The 14,206-nt window shown below is 43.4% G+C and overlaps 1 protein-coding gene across 4 annotated transcripts in view; it reads left to right on the top strand.

The window, feature by feature from the left end:
- rgs3a (regulator of G protein signaling 3a) overlaps positions 1-13,654 on the top strand; it is a 256,992-nt gene extending 243,338 nt beyond the window's left edge. For all 4 annotated transcript variants that reach the window (XM_072694696.1, XM_072694615.1, XM_072694785.1 and 1 more), the window contains 4 exons: positions 6,519-6,620; positions 9,197-9,258; positions 10,467-10,633; positions 11,481-13,654. In XM_072694696.1, the coding sequence (XP_072550797.1) occupies positions 6,519-6,620; positions 9,197-9,258; positions 10,467-10,633; positions 11,481-11,681 (532 nt within the window). In that variant the 3' untranslated portion in view covers positions 11,682-13,654. The remainder of the gene's footprint in view (positions 1-6,518; positions 6,621-9,196; positions 9,259-10,466; positions 10,634-11,480) is intronic.
- Positions 13,655-14,206: the final 552 nt, after the last annotated feature.

Raw genomic sequence — 14,206 nt, 5'->3', positions numbered from 1 at the left:
GCTTTCACTAAAAAGACCTCCTCTGTTTTAAGGACAGCACTCTACCCATGGTTCATCATAATATTTTATTTTTTTTATGGCTGCAGCATCTGTAGCGGTGCCTCTCCGGGGCCGTCATGTTCTAAATGTCTTTCCCACTGCAAGCGTCCTGGTTTCCGTGGACCAGAATAGCTGCGAGCGGCACTGAGAGAGCTATCCGGGGCCTGCTGGAGTTGACCAATGAGGTCTAGAGACGAGAGTGTTTTGGGCTGACCCAACGCCCACCCACCCTTTGCTTTTTTTTCCCTGCAGCTAGTGAAGGGAAATGTCAGATGAGTGGCAGGATCAGTGTATCCTAATTCGATAAGCCCCAGTCAGGGAGCATCCTGGTGGGGGGTCACAGCGTACTTACAATGAGTAAGCGAATCAAAGACGAGTGTTTCTGGCTGATAGTTAGCTCCGGGGCTTCTTTTTCTAGACCACGAGGTCACGGCCTGGTGGAAGAACGGCCCGGAGACAGGACTGACCCTGCTCGGCTGCCTCGTTGCGAAGAGATTAGAGAGGGTTAGAAGTTCTTGGTTCACTTCTATTCTGTTCTTAGATCCAGCTGTCTCAGCAGAGACGTCTGGCCAGTGAGTGAACCCTGGGTGTCTGGGGATGTAGATGTAACATGAGAACGTATGCATATGCAAGGTCTGTAGGTCAGAATCAGATAATTGGCGTTTAGACAACACCTTCTGGCAGCACTTTATTTGGCAATTAGATTGATTGGAATTTGGGTGCTCCAGACCGGCCCTACGGTCTAACTGCTGCTTGTTATTAAGTATGAGGAGATTCCCATTAGTTCAGATTCCAGAGGCTCAGAGCTCTATTATGAAAATTCTCCCAGTCTGGAAATGGCATGTGATAGGGGAAGTTCTGACTTGCAGATTGGACTAAACAGTAAACAGATTGAAGGGGCGGAGCCACAGGCTAAATATCTTACACAGTATTTAATCAGCTCATTTATTGATGTTTTTGGAGAACTTCTGACTAACCTATGTTGAGATAACTCATAAAATGCCCAGGAATCAGTTACTGCTTCCCTTTATGTTGACCTTCCTGTTAAATTCAAAGCATTGCAATTATAAATACAGTAGAGCTGCATGTCCCTCTCCTGAAGGCCTCTCAAATTCCTTACATTGGTGAATAAAGCCCTTTACAAGGATCTCGTGTCGACCTTCAGCTGACCACAACTGAAATAGCTCCGTGCTGCATATTCTCACCGGCTTGGCTATTTTGCACTGCGCGGGAGAACCGGCCGGGATTGACTCCTCATGCCTGGGAGGTGGACGGAGTCGCAGATGGGTGTGGAATGTGTCCCATCTGAAGCTCTGAGCAGGAATGTGCCACTGCTGCCACATGCACACAGACTGTGTTCGGATTTGGAATCGGTGGAGCTTTGTTTTTTTCTGGATCTGACTGAGAGCATTCAGAGTATCTGGGCTGGAATGATGAGACCTAGCTAGTGTCTGAATCTCATGATAAACAGCCCAATTAGAAATGCTCCAGAATGACCTGGACTGAGATCTTTTTACATTGACGTCCATTGAAAGTTATGAAGGTTTGTACCTTCTCCTGTAAAGTTGCCATTTTGGAGATACAAGGCTTTTGCATGACTGTGAGGATATTGTGATCAGTATTGTGGATTTGGATTGGCTCTTTGTATCCTGTTTGGTCATATTATATATAAGGGTACAATATGTAAATGAGCTCTCTAACATACCTCAGTGTCTTTGTTTGTTGCGCTACAGCATCCTGACCAATCACAGACATTCAGGTTAAGTGTAGGCTGGTAAAGAGTTAAAAGTATGTTTGTAAACAACAAACAAATAACTAAATAATTTTTTATTTAATTTTTTAGTTCCTTCATGTGTTCCTCTAAGGAATCCCGGCTGTGATATGTAGCAGTGAAGCTGAAATAAGGGGGTCGGGATTCACCAAAGTGTCTTAAGACAGAAATTCTTCTTTGATGTGCTTTTTTTCCTGGAACTTTATTCTTAAGAAAATGTTTAGATATATATATATATATATATATTTTTTTTTTTTTATTATTTTTTTTTTTTACACATTTTCTTGGTTCTTTTACTTAAGAAATATTCTAAAAACTATTGATTTTCTCAAAAAGAAATGTTCCTTAAAAAAAAAAAAAACTTAACAAAAGAAAATAAAATAAAATAAATAAATATTTTCTTATTGTTGCAATGATCCGAAAGTCAGCCTCTAAAATTCTGTTAATTTATTTCATTTTAATCAAATCACTAGAATGCATCTAATCTAATTTAACAGGCTATCTGATGTCAGATTTATTATTAGTTTGGTTTGATTCAGTTTTTTCCTTTATTTAACAAACCTGCATAGTTTTTAATAAAAAAAATGGTGTATAATAAAAGTTATTTTGAGCAGTTAATTCAAATGAAAAGTTATTCAATTATTTAATTATTTTAGTTCTTATTTATAAATTAAGGCTTTGCTACAAATGACTACGTACGAACACATAAGACACAAAAGAGTGTCTTAAAATATGAAGAAAATAATTAGTAAATAAGACTTACTATATATTTAGACCATATTTTTATTGCATTTTTATAAACTTATTGTTTATCTGTGTTTATTATTTGTTTCTTAATAACTACAATAGCTACAAAAAAGTATATTTTGGCAACTGAAAACTTCATAATCTTGCCAATATTTTGCATATTTCCACTGATTAGATTGTGGTATAAATATTATAAGATAATTCAACATATTGCTGGATGTTTTTCACATTTTTACAGTAACATTCTTTAGATCAGTGAAGAAATAATGCAGATAATGTTGCAAAAAAATTAATAGATTACCTTAAAACCTTAAAATGTTTGTACAACTTACTAACCAGCAATAAATATATCATCAATATATATCATCTCATCAATAAATATGAGATATATCAACTGGACATTTTTTACAGCTTAGTCCACATGTTCGTGCAGTAGATGAAGCATTACCTATTATAATGCTGCTACTCAAAGCCACTCCTTTATCCAGTGCTGTGTTACATTAGTCTTCAGCTCTGGTGTAACATTCACTAGAGTCCAGAAGGTGGCAGCATTTCACTTAACATAACAGACCCACGGCCCGAACTCACAGCACGAGTGCTGATCTAGGATCTGCTGCTGTCTTTAGGGTGATTACAGTGAACATACAAGCAAAGCCTGATTCCAGATCAGCGCTCCCACTCTGAGAAGCTTTATGAACAAATATGGGCCCTCGTTTAGCTTCCCCCTGCTGCCTTTACCCTCTCCTCCAGGATCAGCAGCTCCGTGTACGGGCTATCAGCAGCAGAACAGCCGTGCTGACCCCAGATCAGTCAAGGGGACTTCACATTCCTTTCTCCATCTGGGCTCGGAGGGCTGCGTCACATCTTTCCACTTAGGCCCCCACGCAGCCCCTGCCATTGTATTGAAACCAGATCCAGGCTGTAAATTGTTTCATTACACTCGCAAATATTTTCCAGGGCCCATAAACTGAGAAGCCTCTCCACTTCCATGTACACACACATATGCACACTCGGGCCCCAGCCTTGGCCCCCTCTGGTCCCCAGCTTGAACTTCACTCAGTTTTCTTTCTTTTTTTTTTTTTTTTCCACCCTGGCCAAAAAAATAAGCCAATCAAACGAAAGCATTCCAGTCGTCCGTCAGTGCTTTATGTGCTCTAAAAAAAGCCTTATTTTGTAGGCTGACCCATTTCGGTTTCCAAATTGTGGCTTTTCTTTTTTTTTTTTTACTGTTTTTGCAAAAATTGGATTTGACTCATCCTTCATTGTGGCCCACTTTCCCGCTCAGGATTGTATTTACACTTTGTCATTTCATTAATATTCCTCAATAACCTGCCCCAGCCGCTCCACAGAACAGCACCCGTACTGTACCGTGTGAGCTCATGTTCGGAGCAGCCCGGGCGAATCGCCCTTATCTTATCTCCTAACAGATTCTGCTGAGGAGCAATGACTCGGTGCGTCAGCGCAGACGTCACCTTCCCCCATGCCCCCCACTGCACCCACAACAACATAAGACCTGTTTATGGATAAATAAAGTCCAGATCTTTGTCAGGCAAACACCCAAGATCCCGAGATAATGCCAGATAGTGTGATGAGTGGCACTGGGACCGTAGCAGTCCTGTGGTTTCTGTCAAAAGTATGGAAACGTAGTGGGCGGTCTGGTGACATGTTGTTTTGATGGGCTTCTGTTGATGCCTCCTGGTGATCATCTCGTCTCTGGCATCGAAACATCTTCTCAAACCGTCCTGAACTTGGGTTATCAACTGGGGTTGACAATCAGGAATTTTTCAGAGGGTTTGTTAAGGATTTGAGCTTTTGAGGATGAGGTTTGTGGGACTATCAAAGGGGAACTGGGCGTATTATCTTGGGATAGTAAACGTAGCATTGGAAATGGTCTGGAGTCTGTTCCATAAGTGTCCTAATTGTTGTATTTCACCTGTTTTTGGGCCTTTTTATATGTTTGAAGTCATTTTGGAGTGAAACTGTCTGGGAATTTTGCACATTTTAGGTATTAATGGATAAAAATATTAAAATAAGTAAAAAAAGAAATGAAAAAGAAGCAAAATTTGGTTATTTTCCTTGCTAAGATCTCCAATAATGTGCAATCTATGGGTACAGAGATTGAGCATTTCCAACCATAGCTCATGTTTACAAGTCCAGTGAAACTCAGAACTGGGAAAAACCTGTAGAAGCAGTAACTGGGTTCACATTACAACAATTTAGGTGCTCCGTTTCATTGGTATTTTCTATTTTCGCATGCATCAGTCACACAGATACGATAGCCAGCTTAGAGGTTTATCATCAGCAGCATTTTCCTCATAATTGCCTTCCCTCCTGGGCTGTCCCTGCTTTCCAGAGACATCCGGTAGAAAGAGCTGCCTCTCCGCAAGCTTGTGTGCTTTGCGCGTCAGCTCAGCTGACTAACGTTTTTATCAGCAGCTCTTCCATCCTGTTGACAAGATAAGAAAGATGGGCTTTTCAGTTACCCAGCGGCCTTGGCTTTGAAAAACGCGAAGGCAGCTCGAGCTCTGGGCCGTAAAGCTGAAACGAGAGTCTGACACTCGATGACCTGGAGTAAACCCGCCGCAGGGCACGGAGGCAGCCTCGGAAGTGTCAGGAGTGGCTCGTTTGTCTCCCACTTGCCTTTATTTTGGGCTGTTTACTCATCGTGTTGTTGGTCAGGCGTGAGGTTTAGTAAGGGAGAGGTGAGGGATCGTCAGTGTCGTTAATTTTTCCAGCCCTGAGGACAGAGGCCTGGTGACGTCTTGCTTAGAGGAAGGCTTCCGGTTCTGACTCGCCTACTGTGGCCGGACTGTTAGGAGTTTCAAAACCTGGCCTAACTGATTAACCAGACCACAAATCACACCCGTCCGGATATTACCTGCTTGAATCCGGAGATCCGCTGGCGATTTCTCCAGGAATTAGCCTAAGCTAACGGTATCGACCACAATGCTTTCCAGGCTTTCTCCAACATCCTAGAGAGTCGCATATATAGAGAGAGAGGGGGCATGGGGAGAGCGTCCCAGGGCTCCAGCATAGCTAAATAGATGGACGGATTTAGGGACGGTGGCTGGGGAGGTCCGAAAAGGGAATTGCCGTCCATTTTTGGCACACGCTAGCACAATGTGGCACAGGCCAATGGGGTCTAATGAGACCGGAGGCTCCGCTAAATCCACTGTGGAAATCAGACGAGAGGAAATGGGTGTTGAGAAAGGTCGGGAGCCCCAGAGGAGGAGGAGGAGGAGGAGGATGATGAGGAGGCACGTGAAAGAGTGTGAGGACACGCGCCTAGGGAACAGGATTAGCTTAGCCTAGCCTATTAGCCTAGACCTCCGAGGGGAGGGGGGGTGCATGTCAAAGTGGGCAAAGTTTGGCAGGATTGAGAGAGGGGTGCCACTTAACACCTTTGCCCTCCCCGCCCGCCCCAGGGCTTCGACCCTTAGGTAGGGCACCTCAGGGGCCTCCAGGGACGCACCTGGAGAGAATGGCATGATGGTGCAGGGGAAGAGAGCGACAGGCAGACAGGCAGGCAGGCAGGCAGTCAGTCAGAAACAGCACCGAGGAAGAGGAAGAGGATAGAGAGAGAGAGAGAGGACGAAGGACGGGACGCTAGAGAAAAAGAGAGAGCCACAGTGTCTCTCCACTACCACCTTACTGGAACCTTCCACCACCGCCTGGAGCAAGATATCCGCTGATTAAGGAGGAAATGTACATAGATATGGAATTATTTTGGGGAATTGTTTGGGGGATGGAATTCTGGTTGACTGGAATTCTGGGGCTTTGTCATGTGGAGCTTATTTGGATTTATGGAGCTGGAGACAAGCCACGTCTGGAGTTTTCTGTGTTTTCTGTGAGTGTGTCTGATCTGTTTGGATTTGTCAGTGAGACTCAACCCCCGTCTTGTTCTCTTTCCTGTCTGTGTGTGTGTTTGTGTGTGTGTGTATGTGTGTGTGTGCACGTGCAGGGCCAAAGACATGAAGAACCGGTTGGCTTTCCTGAGGAGGAGGAATGAATCTCCTGGAAGCACTCCGGCCGGCAAGCTGGACAAAACCATGAAATCGGTCAAGTAAGTCTGTGTGTGTGTGTGTGTGTCTCTGTGGTGTAAATGCATCCGCCTGCCTCCACCAGCTGGTGGTACCCTGCTCTGGGCTCACTTGTCTGTGTGTGTGTGTGGGCTGAGAGAAGAAGTGATGGAAAAAACACATCGGGATGCTGTAGCAGTGTAGAGTAATCAAATGGGAAGTTGACGCTATGTATTTTTCCATGAGGGGAATGTGCTCGGAGAAGTTGCTGTATTTACTCCCGTTGCACTTTGCCCTATTTCTTTTCCACGTGTCACGGCTGTAAACGAGGTGCACGCTTACCTGGATGGCAAAATTGCATCCGATTAGATTTACATTGACATTTACAGCATTTAGCAGAAGCTCTACTCCAGAGCGACTTCAGAAGAGCTTCGCTGTTCACTCAGAAAATACCCTCAGCTAGTTTGTATCGGCTAGACTCCAGAAGACCCCTCAAATCTTAGACTCTACTAAATACAGAAGTCAGTCTGGAGACCCTAATACTTTACACACTACACTCCTCTCAGAAGAGGAGGGTCTTCAGTCTGGGTTTGAAGACCACTTCGGTGCAGGACAGATTCGATTGGAAGGAGTTCAGAGATCTTCAGGCACCAGATCTCATCATAAAGGAATAATTACATAAAAAGTCCAATTTGCTCAATTTTCCCCTTTTCTTCAATGTGGTCAGGTTTGGAGTCTTGAGGTTAGCTTGGTCCATTAGCGACCTTCTAATGGTTCTTTGAGCGATGCAGTAGAAGAACCATGTGGAGAATTGGAATCATATTGGTAAAGAACCATAACATCAATTTAAGGTTCTTTAGACCTTTAGATAGATAGTGGTTCTTCTATGACATCAAAGAACCATTTAAAGCACCTTTATTTTTTAAGAAGCACTGAGGAAGAAATGGCTGCATGTGCGGTAAGACTCAATAAACGGTTCCATTAACGCTGCTGATGTGCGGAACCTGTAGGTTGATATTGGAAGTAGTTCCTCCCAAATCCAGAAGAGTTCACATATATATGACATACATTAGCACATCCACTTATATCCACTATATCATCACGGCCATGCAAATGTCTTGCATCGCCATTTTTGGCTGTTTGCCACATTTTGACATAATGTGAATCTACCAGTTGTTTCTACACTTTCGTGGTGAATGCACCAATAGAAATGCCCCAAAATGACTTAATACATTAAAATAACATTTGGAAATAGAAGGTTTTATATGTATAACTTATTTGAAATTGACCATTTTTTAATATGGAACATATATTCCTTCTTCATAAATGATAAAAAACATAAATGTACAATATATATATGGTACATATATGGTATATATGGTATATATGGGAATTTCCCCACTGCAGGACTAATAAAGAATTATCTTATCTTATATGAAATCAGGAGATGAAGAAAACATCAAAAAAGAGAAAAGAGATACAAGGTTTTTGCAGGATATATATTATGCATATTACTATAGATACATAGTACTATAGATATTTAATATGTATAAATAAATATAAAATGTACAAATATGTATTTACCTTCCAGGGAAAAATGCATATATGCATGTGTCCAATATTCGTTATTAACATCTTATATGTGCATGTATGTGCTTATAAGGCCATATATCAGATTTGGTTATATATATATATATATATATATATTATAAGTCTATAATAATATCTCTAGTTCAAACGTAAAGAAAACAAACTTCCAACCCCAGAGATGTCCTAACCAATCAGGATGAGCGTGATGGGATTGGATGATGGGGAAAATTGAGTAACTTGGATTTTTTCAGAGAGAAATATCGCTTGAAGTGCAGCATTGATTATTAATGATTAACTGTTAATTATCAGCTATACACTGTGATTAATGTAGCATCACCAAGCAGATTATTCGTATGACTTGTTAGACCTGCTGCCAGATGTGCATGTGCTCTGCAATGTGCACTGATTGGTGTAGAGGGAAATTAGAGTGATCATTTAAAGTTGTGCACAGTGTGACACGTCCCCCCACAGCTGGGTGAGCATATGCACCCAGTGTCATTTCTATACAATTGCTAATGTTCCTTTAATTGAGCGTAAATGTGGAACACAATGCCGCCCTATTCGGCAGGAAGACCGACTCCTGCTAAAGTCAATAAGGCAGCAGATGCTGTAGGGCTGTTAAGAACAGCCCACACAATGAACAGCTTTTTTTTTTATTGCAGAGGGGGTGGGGAGGTGGAGCCACAATATTACAAGCCGTCCTACTGGCTGGGTATAATCCCGCCCCCTCCCCTCTGTCTGAGGTAGTATAAAGGAGGCTTTCCAGTAGGGGCATTCAGAGAAGACTTACACACACAGAGACACACACACTAACCCGACAGACAGACGCTCACCAGTCACACTGACTCTCGAGCGCACCACGACTGGCAGCTGGCTTGCTGACACACACCTGGACAAACACACACATAATTACTTCAGCACACAAGCGGTCAGCCTAGCGCAGAGAAGCACAGGGGCTTCGGATGGGTCACACAATGAGAAACCTGACAGAAATGGGCTTGCTCAAGAACCGCTCTGCTTTCATCTGCAGGCCCACTCCAGAAGAGGCACTGAAGTGGGGAGAATCCCTGGACAAGCTGCTGGTCCATAAATGTAAGCATTTCATATTTTAGTGTATTATTTTACTATTATATGATATTTGGGGGGTCATTCATAATTATATAGGGGTCTAGAAATGTACGTATGTATTTTTATTGATTTTTTACTGCATATATATGGTAGAAAAGCTGAAGTATATATTCTAATATAGCAGAAATTGATGCAATCTTTACATGCTCACACCAAACAACATACAGTGCTATCTTACAATTGCGTTCTGCTAAGCTGTCCCACTGTGTATTCCTCTTTTTTCCTTTGCACTGGAATTTGCAGGGAATGTGGCCACATTGTTGTGCATTAGGCAATTAGGCATGCATGCAGCCCATGGTCAGCACAGTCAGTGGTAGTCTGAATATGGATAAAGAAAAAAAAAAAATAGTGCGAATGAATAGTCTGTTTTGTGGCTCTGGAATTAAGTCCTGATGAATTGAGTCATCCACCATGGTGGATATTATAGAGAGAGAAAGAGACTGAGAGAGAGATTAGTGTGCTAAAAAAAAGCCCCATGTGAGTATGCTAGTATCCTATATCTGCCCTTCCTGCATAATTCAGAGCATTGAACCTCTAGGCTTTAATCCCATCCGTGCTGTAGGTGACGTTTGTAGGGAATACTGGATGCTTCCTTACACATAACACCATTCAACCACCTTAGCTTATCTTCTAGCCATTCATGGGAGCGGAAAGGTGCTGGTGGATGCAGGGGTGGGCCCCCTCTTCCGCCTATTCTTGTGGCTGGCGCCTCTTCCTTACAGTGACCGCATTCACAAAAAAAGAAGCACAAAAGCAGCATGGCAACAATGTACACGAAGCCCGCTCTGAAGGAGCCCAAGCAGCATTTTTGCGCAAAATGCGTCGACTCCGGTTTCCGAAAGCCATTGTGATGTCGTTAAGTCATTAGAGGGGCTGACTCTTTGGGTCATTCCTTAAACACAAGGCAGGAAATGCAATTACATCCCTAATTGAATCACTGCAAAGCTTTTTAAAATGCTTTCAAATCCGCCGGCAAACAATACGCAATGGAAGCAGAACGAGGCAAGGGAGGAAATGGGATTAGGTTGCAGGTCAGTGCTGAATGCTGAGGTTTCGGTGGTCCATGTGACTCCCCGTCTTCTTCAGCGGAGGCTGCTGTTGCCATGGTTCTTTCTGTACACCCTACTCTGTCCAATAACACATCTATCTCTTTCTCTCGCTCTCTCCTTCAGATGGCCTGGCAGCGTTCCGAGCTTTCCTGCGCACCGAGTTCAGCGAGGAGAATCTGGAATTCTGGCTGGCATGCGAGGATTACAAGAAGATTAAGTCGCAGTCCAAGATGGCATCAAAAGCCAAGAAGATCTTCGCCGAGTACATCGCCATTCAGTCCTGCAAAGAGGTGAGCACCAGTTAAGTTCTCTGGTCTGTGAGGGGTTAACGACTTGGTTACATCTGTGAATACCAAACAAGCTAGTCAAATGTCAGCAGTCCCACCAGATCACTTCAAAGCAGATTGAGGAGGCTTCAGACATCAAAGGAGATCACTCGTAGCGGCACGAAACAGTCTAAACATAGGCTGCATCCAGTCAAAACATATCTCGTTTTGACTGGGTTCCTCTGAAGGAATCAGATTCAAAGGGTTACAGTTTAAAATGCCTTAAAACACAGCAAACTATTCTCACAGTCTGAGTACCTTAGGAAAGAACCAGTCCTTCATCTCAGTGGCATTATCAATGCGACTGATGCCTCTATAGAGAAGGGACCATTCACTGGGATGAATGGTCAGTCCTTGTCTCTGGTTTCCACAAACAGGCCCTAAGGGGCCCTGAGAGGATGTGAGGTCATACCTGCCAAATGAGTTCACGTTTTGGCTGCTGCTACTCTCGGCCGATGGCTTTAGCGCATGTTTTCACTTTCAAGTTTGGAAAGATGTGTGGAAACTCAAAAAAACGAGCCAGTGGCAGGAGCTACTGGTGGTTTCCATCTCTAGTTTTCTGGAATCATTCATGAGGACCGCTTTTAAATCATTTCTAGTCCTTTCTTAAACTCGAATGACCTGTTGATAGGTTCTGAGGTTCTTAAGTCACAAAGCACAGTTTAAAGCACAGTTTAACATATGCCCTTTGAACGCTAGCTTCAAGACTTGTAGGTTGTAATGATAAGAGTATAACGGTTGATCTTAGATTATTAAAGTCAAGAACATTGCAGTCACTTAACCATTTCCTTTCCATTGTTCTGTCCTTTAGGTGAACCTGGACTCATACACCAGGGAGCACACCAAGGAAAACCTGCAGAACATCACACGCTCCTGCTTCGACCTGGCCCAGCGGAGGATATACGGCCTGATGGAGAAGGACTCGTACCCCCGCTTCCTTCGCTCCGAACTCTACATGGACTTGGTCAACCAAAAGAAAGGGAGCACCACGTCAACGGCGTCCTCGTCGTAAAAGAGAGGAGCACAGGCTTGTACCCGGAGGAAGAGACACTATAGAAACTTAGCATCGCCGAGGTTTCTTTCACTTAGAGTTTCGTTCTCATTCGCCATCCTGTCCTACGATGAGCCGAGGCAAGATAGACTGAGGTGGTGGAAGAGAGAGACAAAGACAATGTTCACAAGGTGCAGGATGGAGAGATCCGAGAGGAAGATAGAGGTGGAGAAGGAAAGGAAGACGGCATGGCCCGACACACGGGCTGCGAACCGAGCCGGACAAGTGGGGTGTCCCCATGGCGAGTGCTACCGATGTGTTGTTTTTATTTTCGTTGTTGTTTTTTTTTCTCCTTCATTCTTATTTATGTTTTCCCAACTACTGGAGAAAGGAGGGGGAGAAGTAATCTTGCTTTGACACAAAGACAGTCGGGTACTGTTTTGTCGCTTCTCAATGTTTGGTCTGGCCATTTTTCACCCCCCTCTTCCTTTTCCTCTGGTGCCATTGGTACGACCCATTCTTGTTTCGTTTTCACATGTCTCACCACGATGCTCCTGGACGTTCCCAAGCTGTTTTAATTGAGTGGCAAGAAAAGCCTATTTTCTGGCTCAATGAAAACATGCTGCTTGATACCCCTTCTATTCCTGTGGTTATGCACTTCTGTACTCAAGCACAGTTTCCTAAGGCTTTAGCCCCTACCCTTACCCCCCCCAACCCCAGCCACAGTGATGGCAGTCCCAGTCCCAATCCTAGTGAAAGACATTTCAACGTGGAGAAAAAAAAAAGAAAACTGCCGTAACAAACAAAAATGGACCAAAAAATTGACGGCGGAGGACACTGCTTACTAACTAAAGCCCTTGGACATCGACCATCCAAAGACTGTATAAACAAACAACAATCTAAGCTTGACTGTGTTTCTGTGTAGCCGATAAGCATTTCATTGTAGCTCCACGTGGGGACCGGATGAGAGCATTCTCAGGACTGAATGGCACTCGACTAATGAAGCTTTCAGGCTCGTTCAACCTTTCTGTTTTCCTTTATTTTCCACTTTTTGTTTTTTTTACACATTAATGTCAACTTTTTTAGATTCAGACCTGCACTCCATAGATAGAACGGGACCGAGGCCTCTTGTTAAGGCTCGTCCTTGTCTTTTTGTTTTTGTTATAAGAGAGACAATGCTTTACCTGTACAAAGGTTTGCGTATTTATTTAGATCCTTGCTGGATACGTTGTTCAAATTGCACTCAGCTGACCCCCTCCCCCCCGCCCCCCTTCAACCCTTTAACTCCCGAACCCCCAAACTCCTAATGCTCCCTCCCCTCCTCCCTATGATCCACGTGCAATATGTTTTATTAGTTACAGTTTTGTTTGTTTGCTTATCTTTTTGGATAAGTTTCACTTTCTATGAGAGAGACGACAGATGGAGCTCTGTGCATTTCATTTGAAAAAAAGAGATGAAAAAACAAACAAACAAACAAACAAACAAACAACCTGCTTGAAGACTGAGCTGCAGTTTAAGAGAGTTAATTAGTTGACATAAGCAAGTTATTATTATTATTATTGTTGTTATTATTATTATTATTATTCTAACTGTGTACCCCACCCCCTTCCCCCGGCAGCAGGCAGTCGGGGTTAACGGATGTAAATATAATTCTTAAGAAAAAAGTAAAACGACGAAAAAAGACAAAAACGTGAGGTTTCCGCGGGGATGCCGCGGAGCTCGAGCTGTATCTATGTAAATACTAAGAGCATCAGAAGCTATAAAATGACATGTATTGTTGTCAAATGGGGAAAGACGTGGGTACGGTCCACCTCTTCCTTGGTCATACACTGCTTGTAAGGAGTTTTATGAAATGTATTTTATCATTTTCACTGTTTACAATTCAATGCATCTCCTAAGATAGCAAGCGACAAAGAAAATAGAAGATTGGTGTCATTGAAAAAAAATAAAAACATAAAATAAATAAAACATCCAAACTGGTAAAAAATACACAAGCTTGTCTTGGTCATTTTTTGTCTTTGTCCCACCTTTGTCCGACCTGTCCCTATCGATAACGAGGACGAGGAACCACTGCAAAGCCTTTTCAGACTGTCGACCTAATCTGTGGCCTCCTTTGGTCAAACCTTGGTAAACAAGCCCGTCTCTCCCAGGGCTTCTGTTCTAGATAGCTGGCCTCAAACAGTCAAGGGCGTCAAGCGCTCTCCCAAACTTCCTCTGCCTGCGAACATGATGAACGAGCGAGGTCAGAGGAAGCAAAAAAGGGGAAAAGGGACGTCAGGAAAGAGGCGACGAGAGCGAGCGATAAAGCCGTAGACGTCTGGAGTGGTGATGTGTGACAGCGGACGGACTGTGAAACTGTTAAGATTGAAAGAGTAATCTCCTGCTCTCGCGCTCGCGCTCGCTGCCATCTGCTTTACTGCGGGTTCCTGTTTCCCAAAATACGCTGCATGCACAGCCGTCCTCCCCTTTATCACTTTCACCAGTTCTTTCCTCCCTTCCTTCACGTCTACTTGGCATTTTCTGGCCTCCCTCTAACTATTGCACCG

This window comes from Salminus brasiliensis, chromosome 1 (genome assembly GCF_030463535.1).
Source record: "Salminus brasiliensis chromosome 1, fSalBra1.hap2, whole genome shotgun sequence".
Lineage (NCBI taxonomy): Eukaryota > Metazoa > Chordata > Actinopteri > Characiformes > Bryconidae > Salminus > Salminus brasiliensis.
This window is presented reverse-complemented; position numbering and strand designations above follow the sequence as displayed.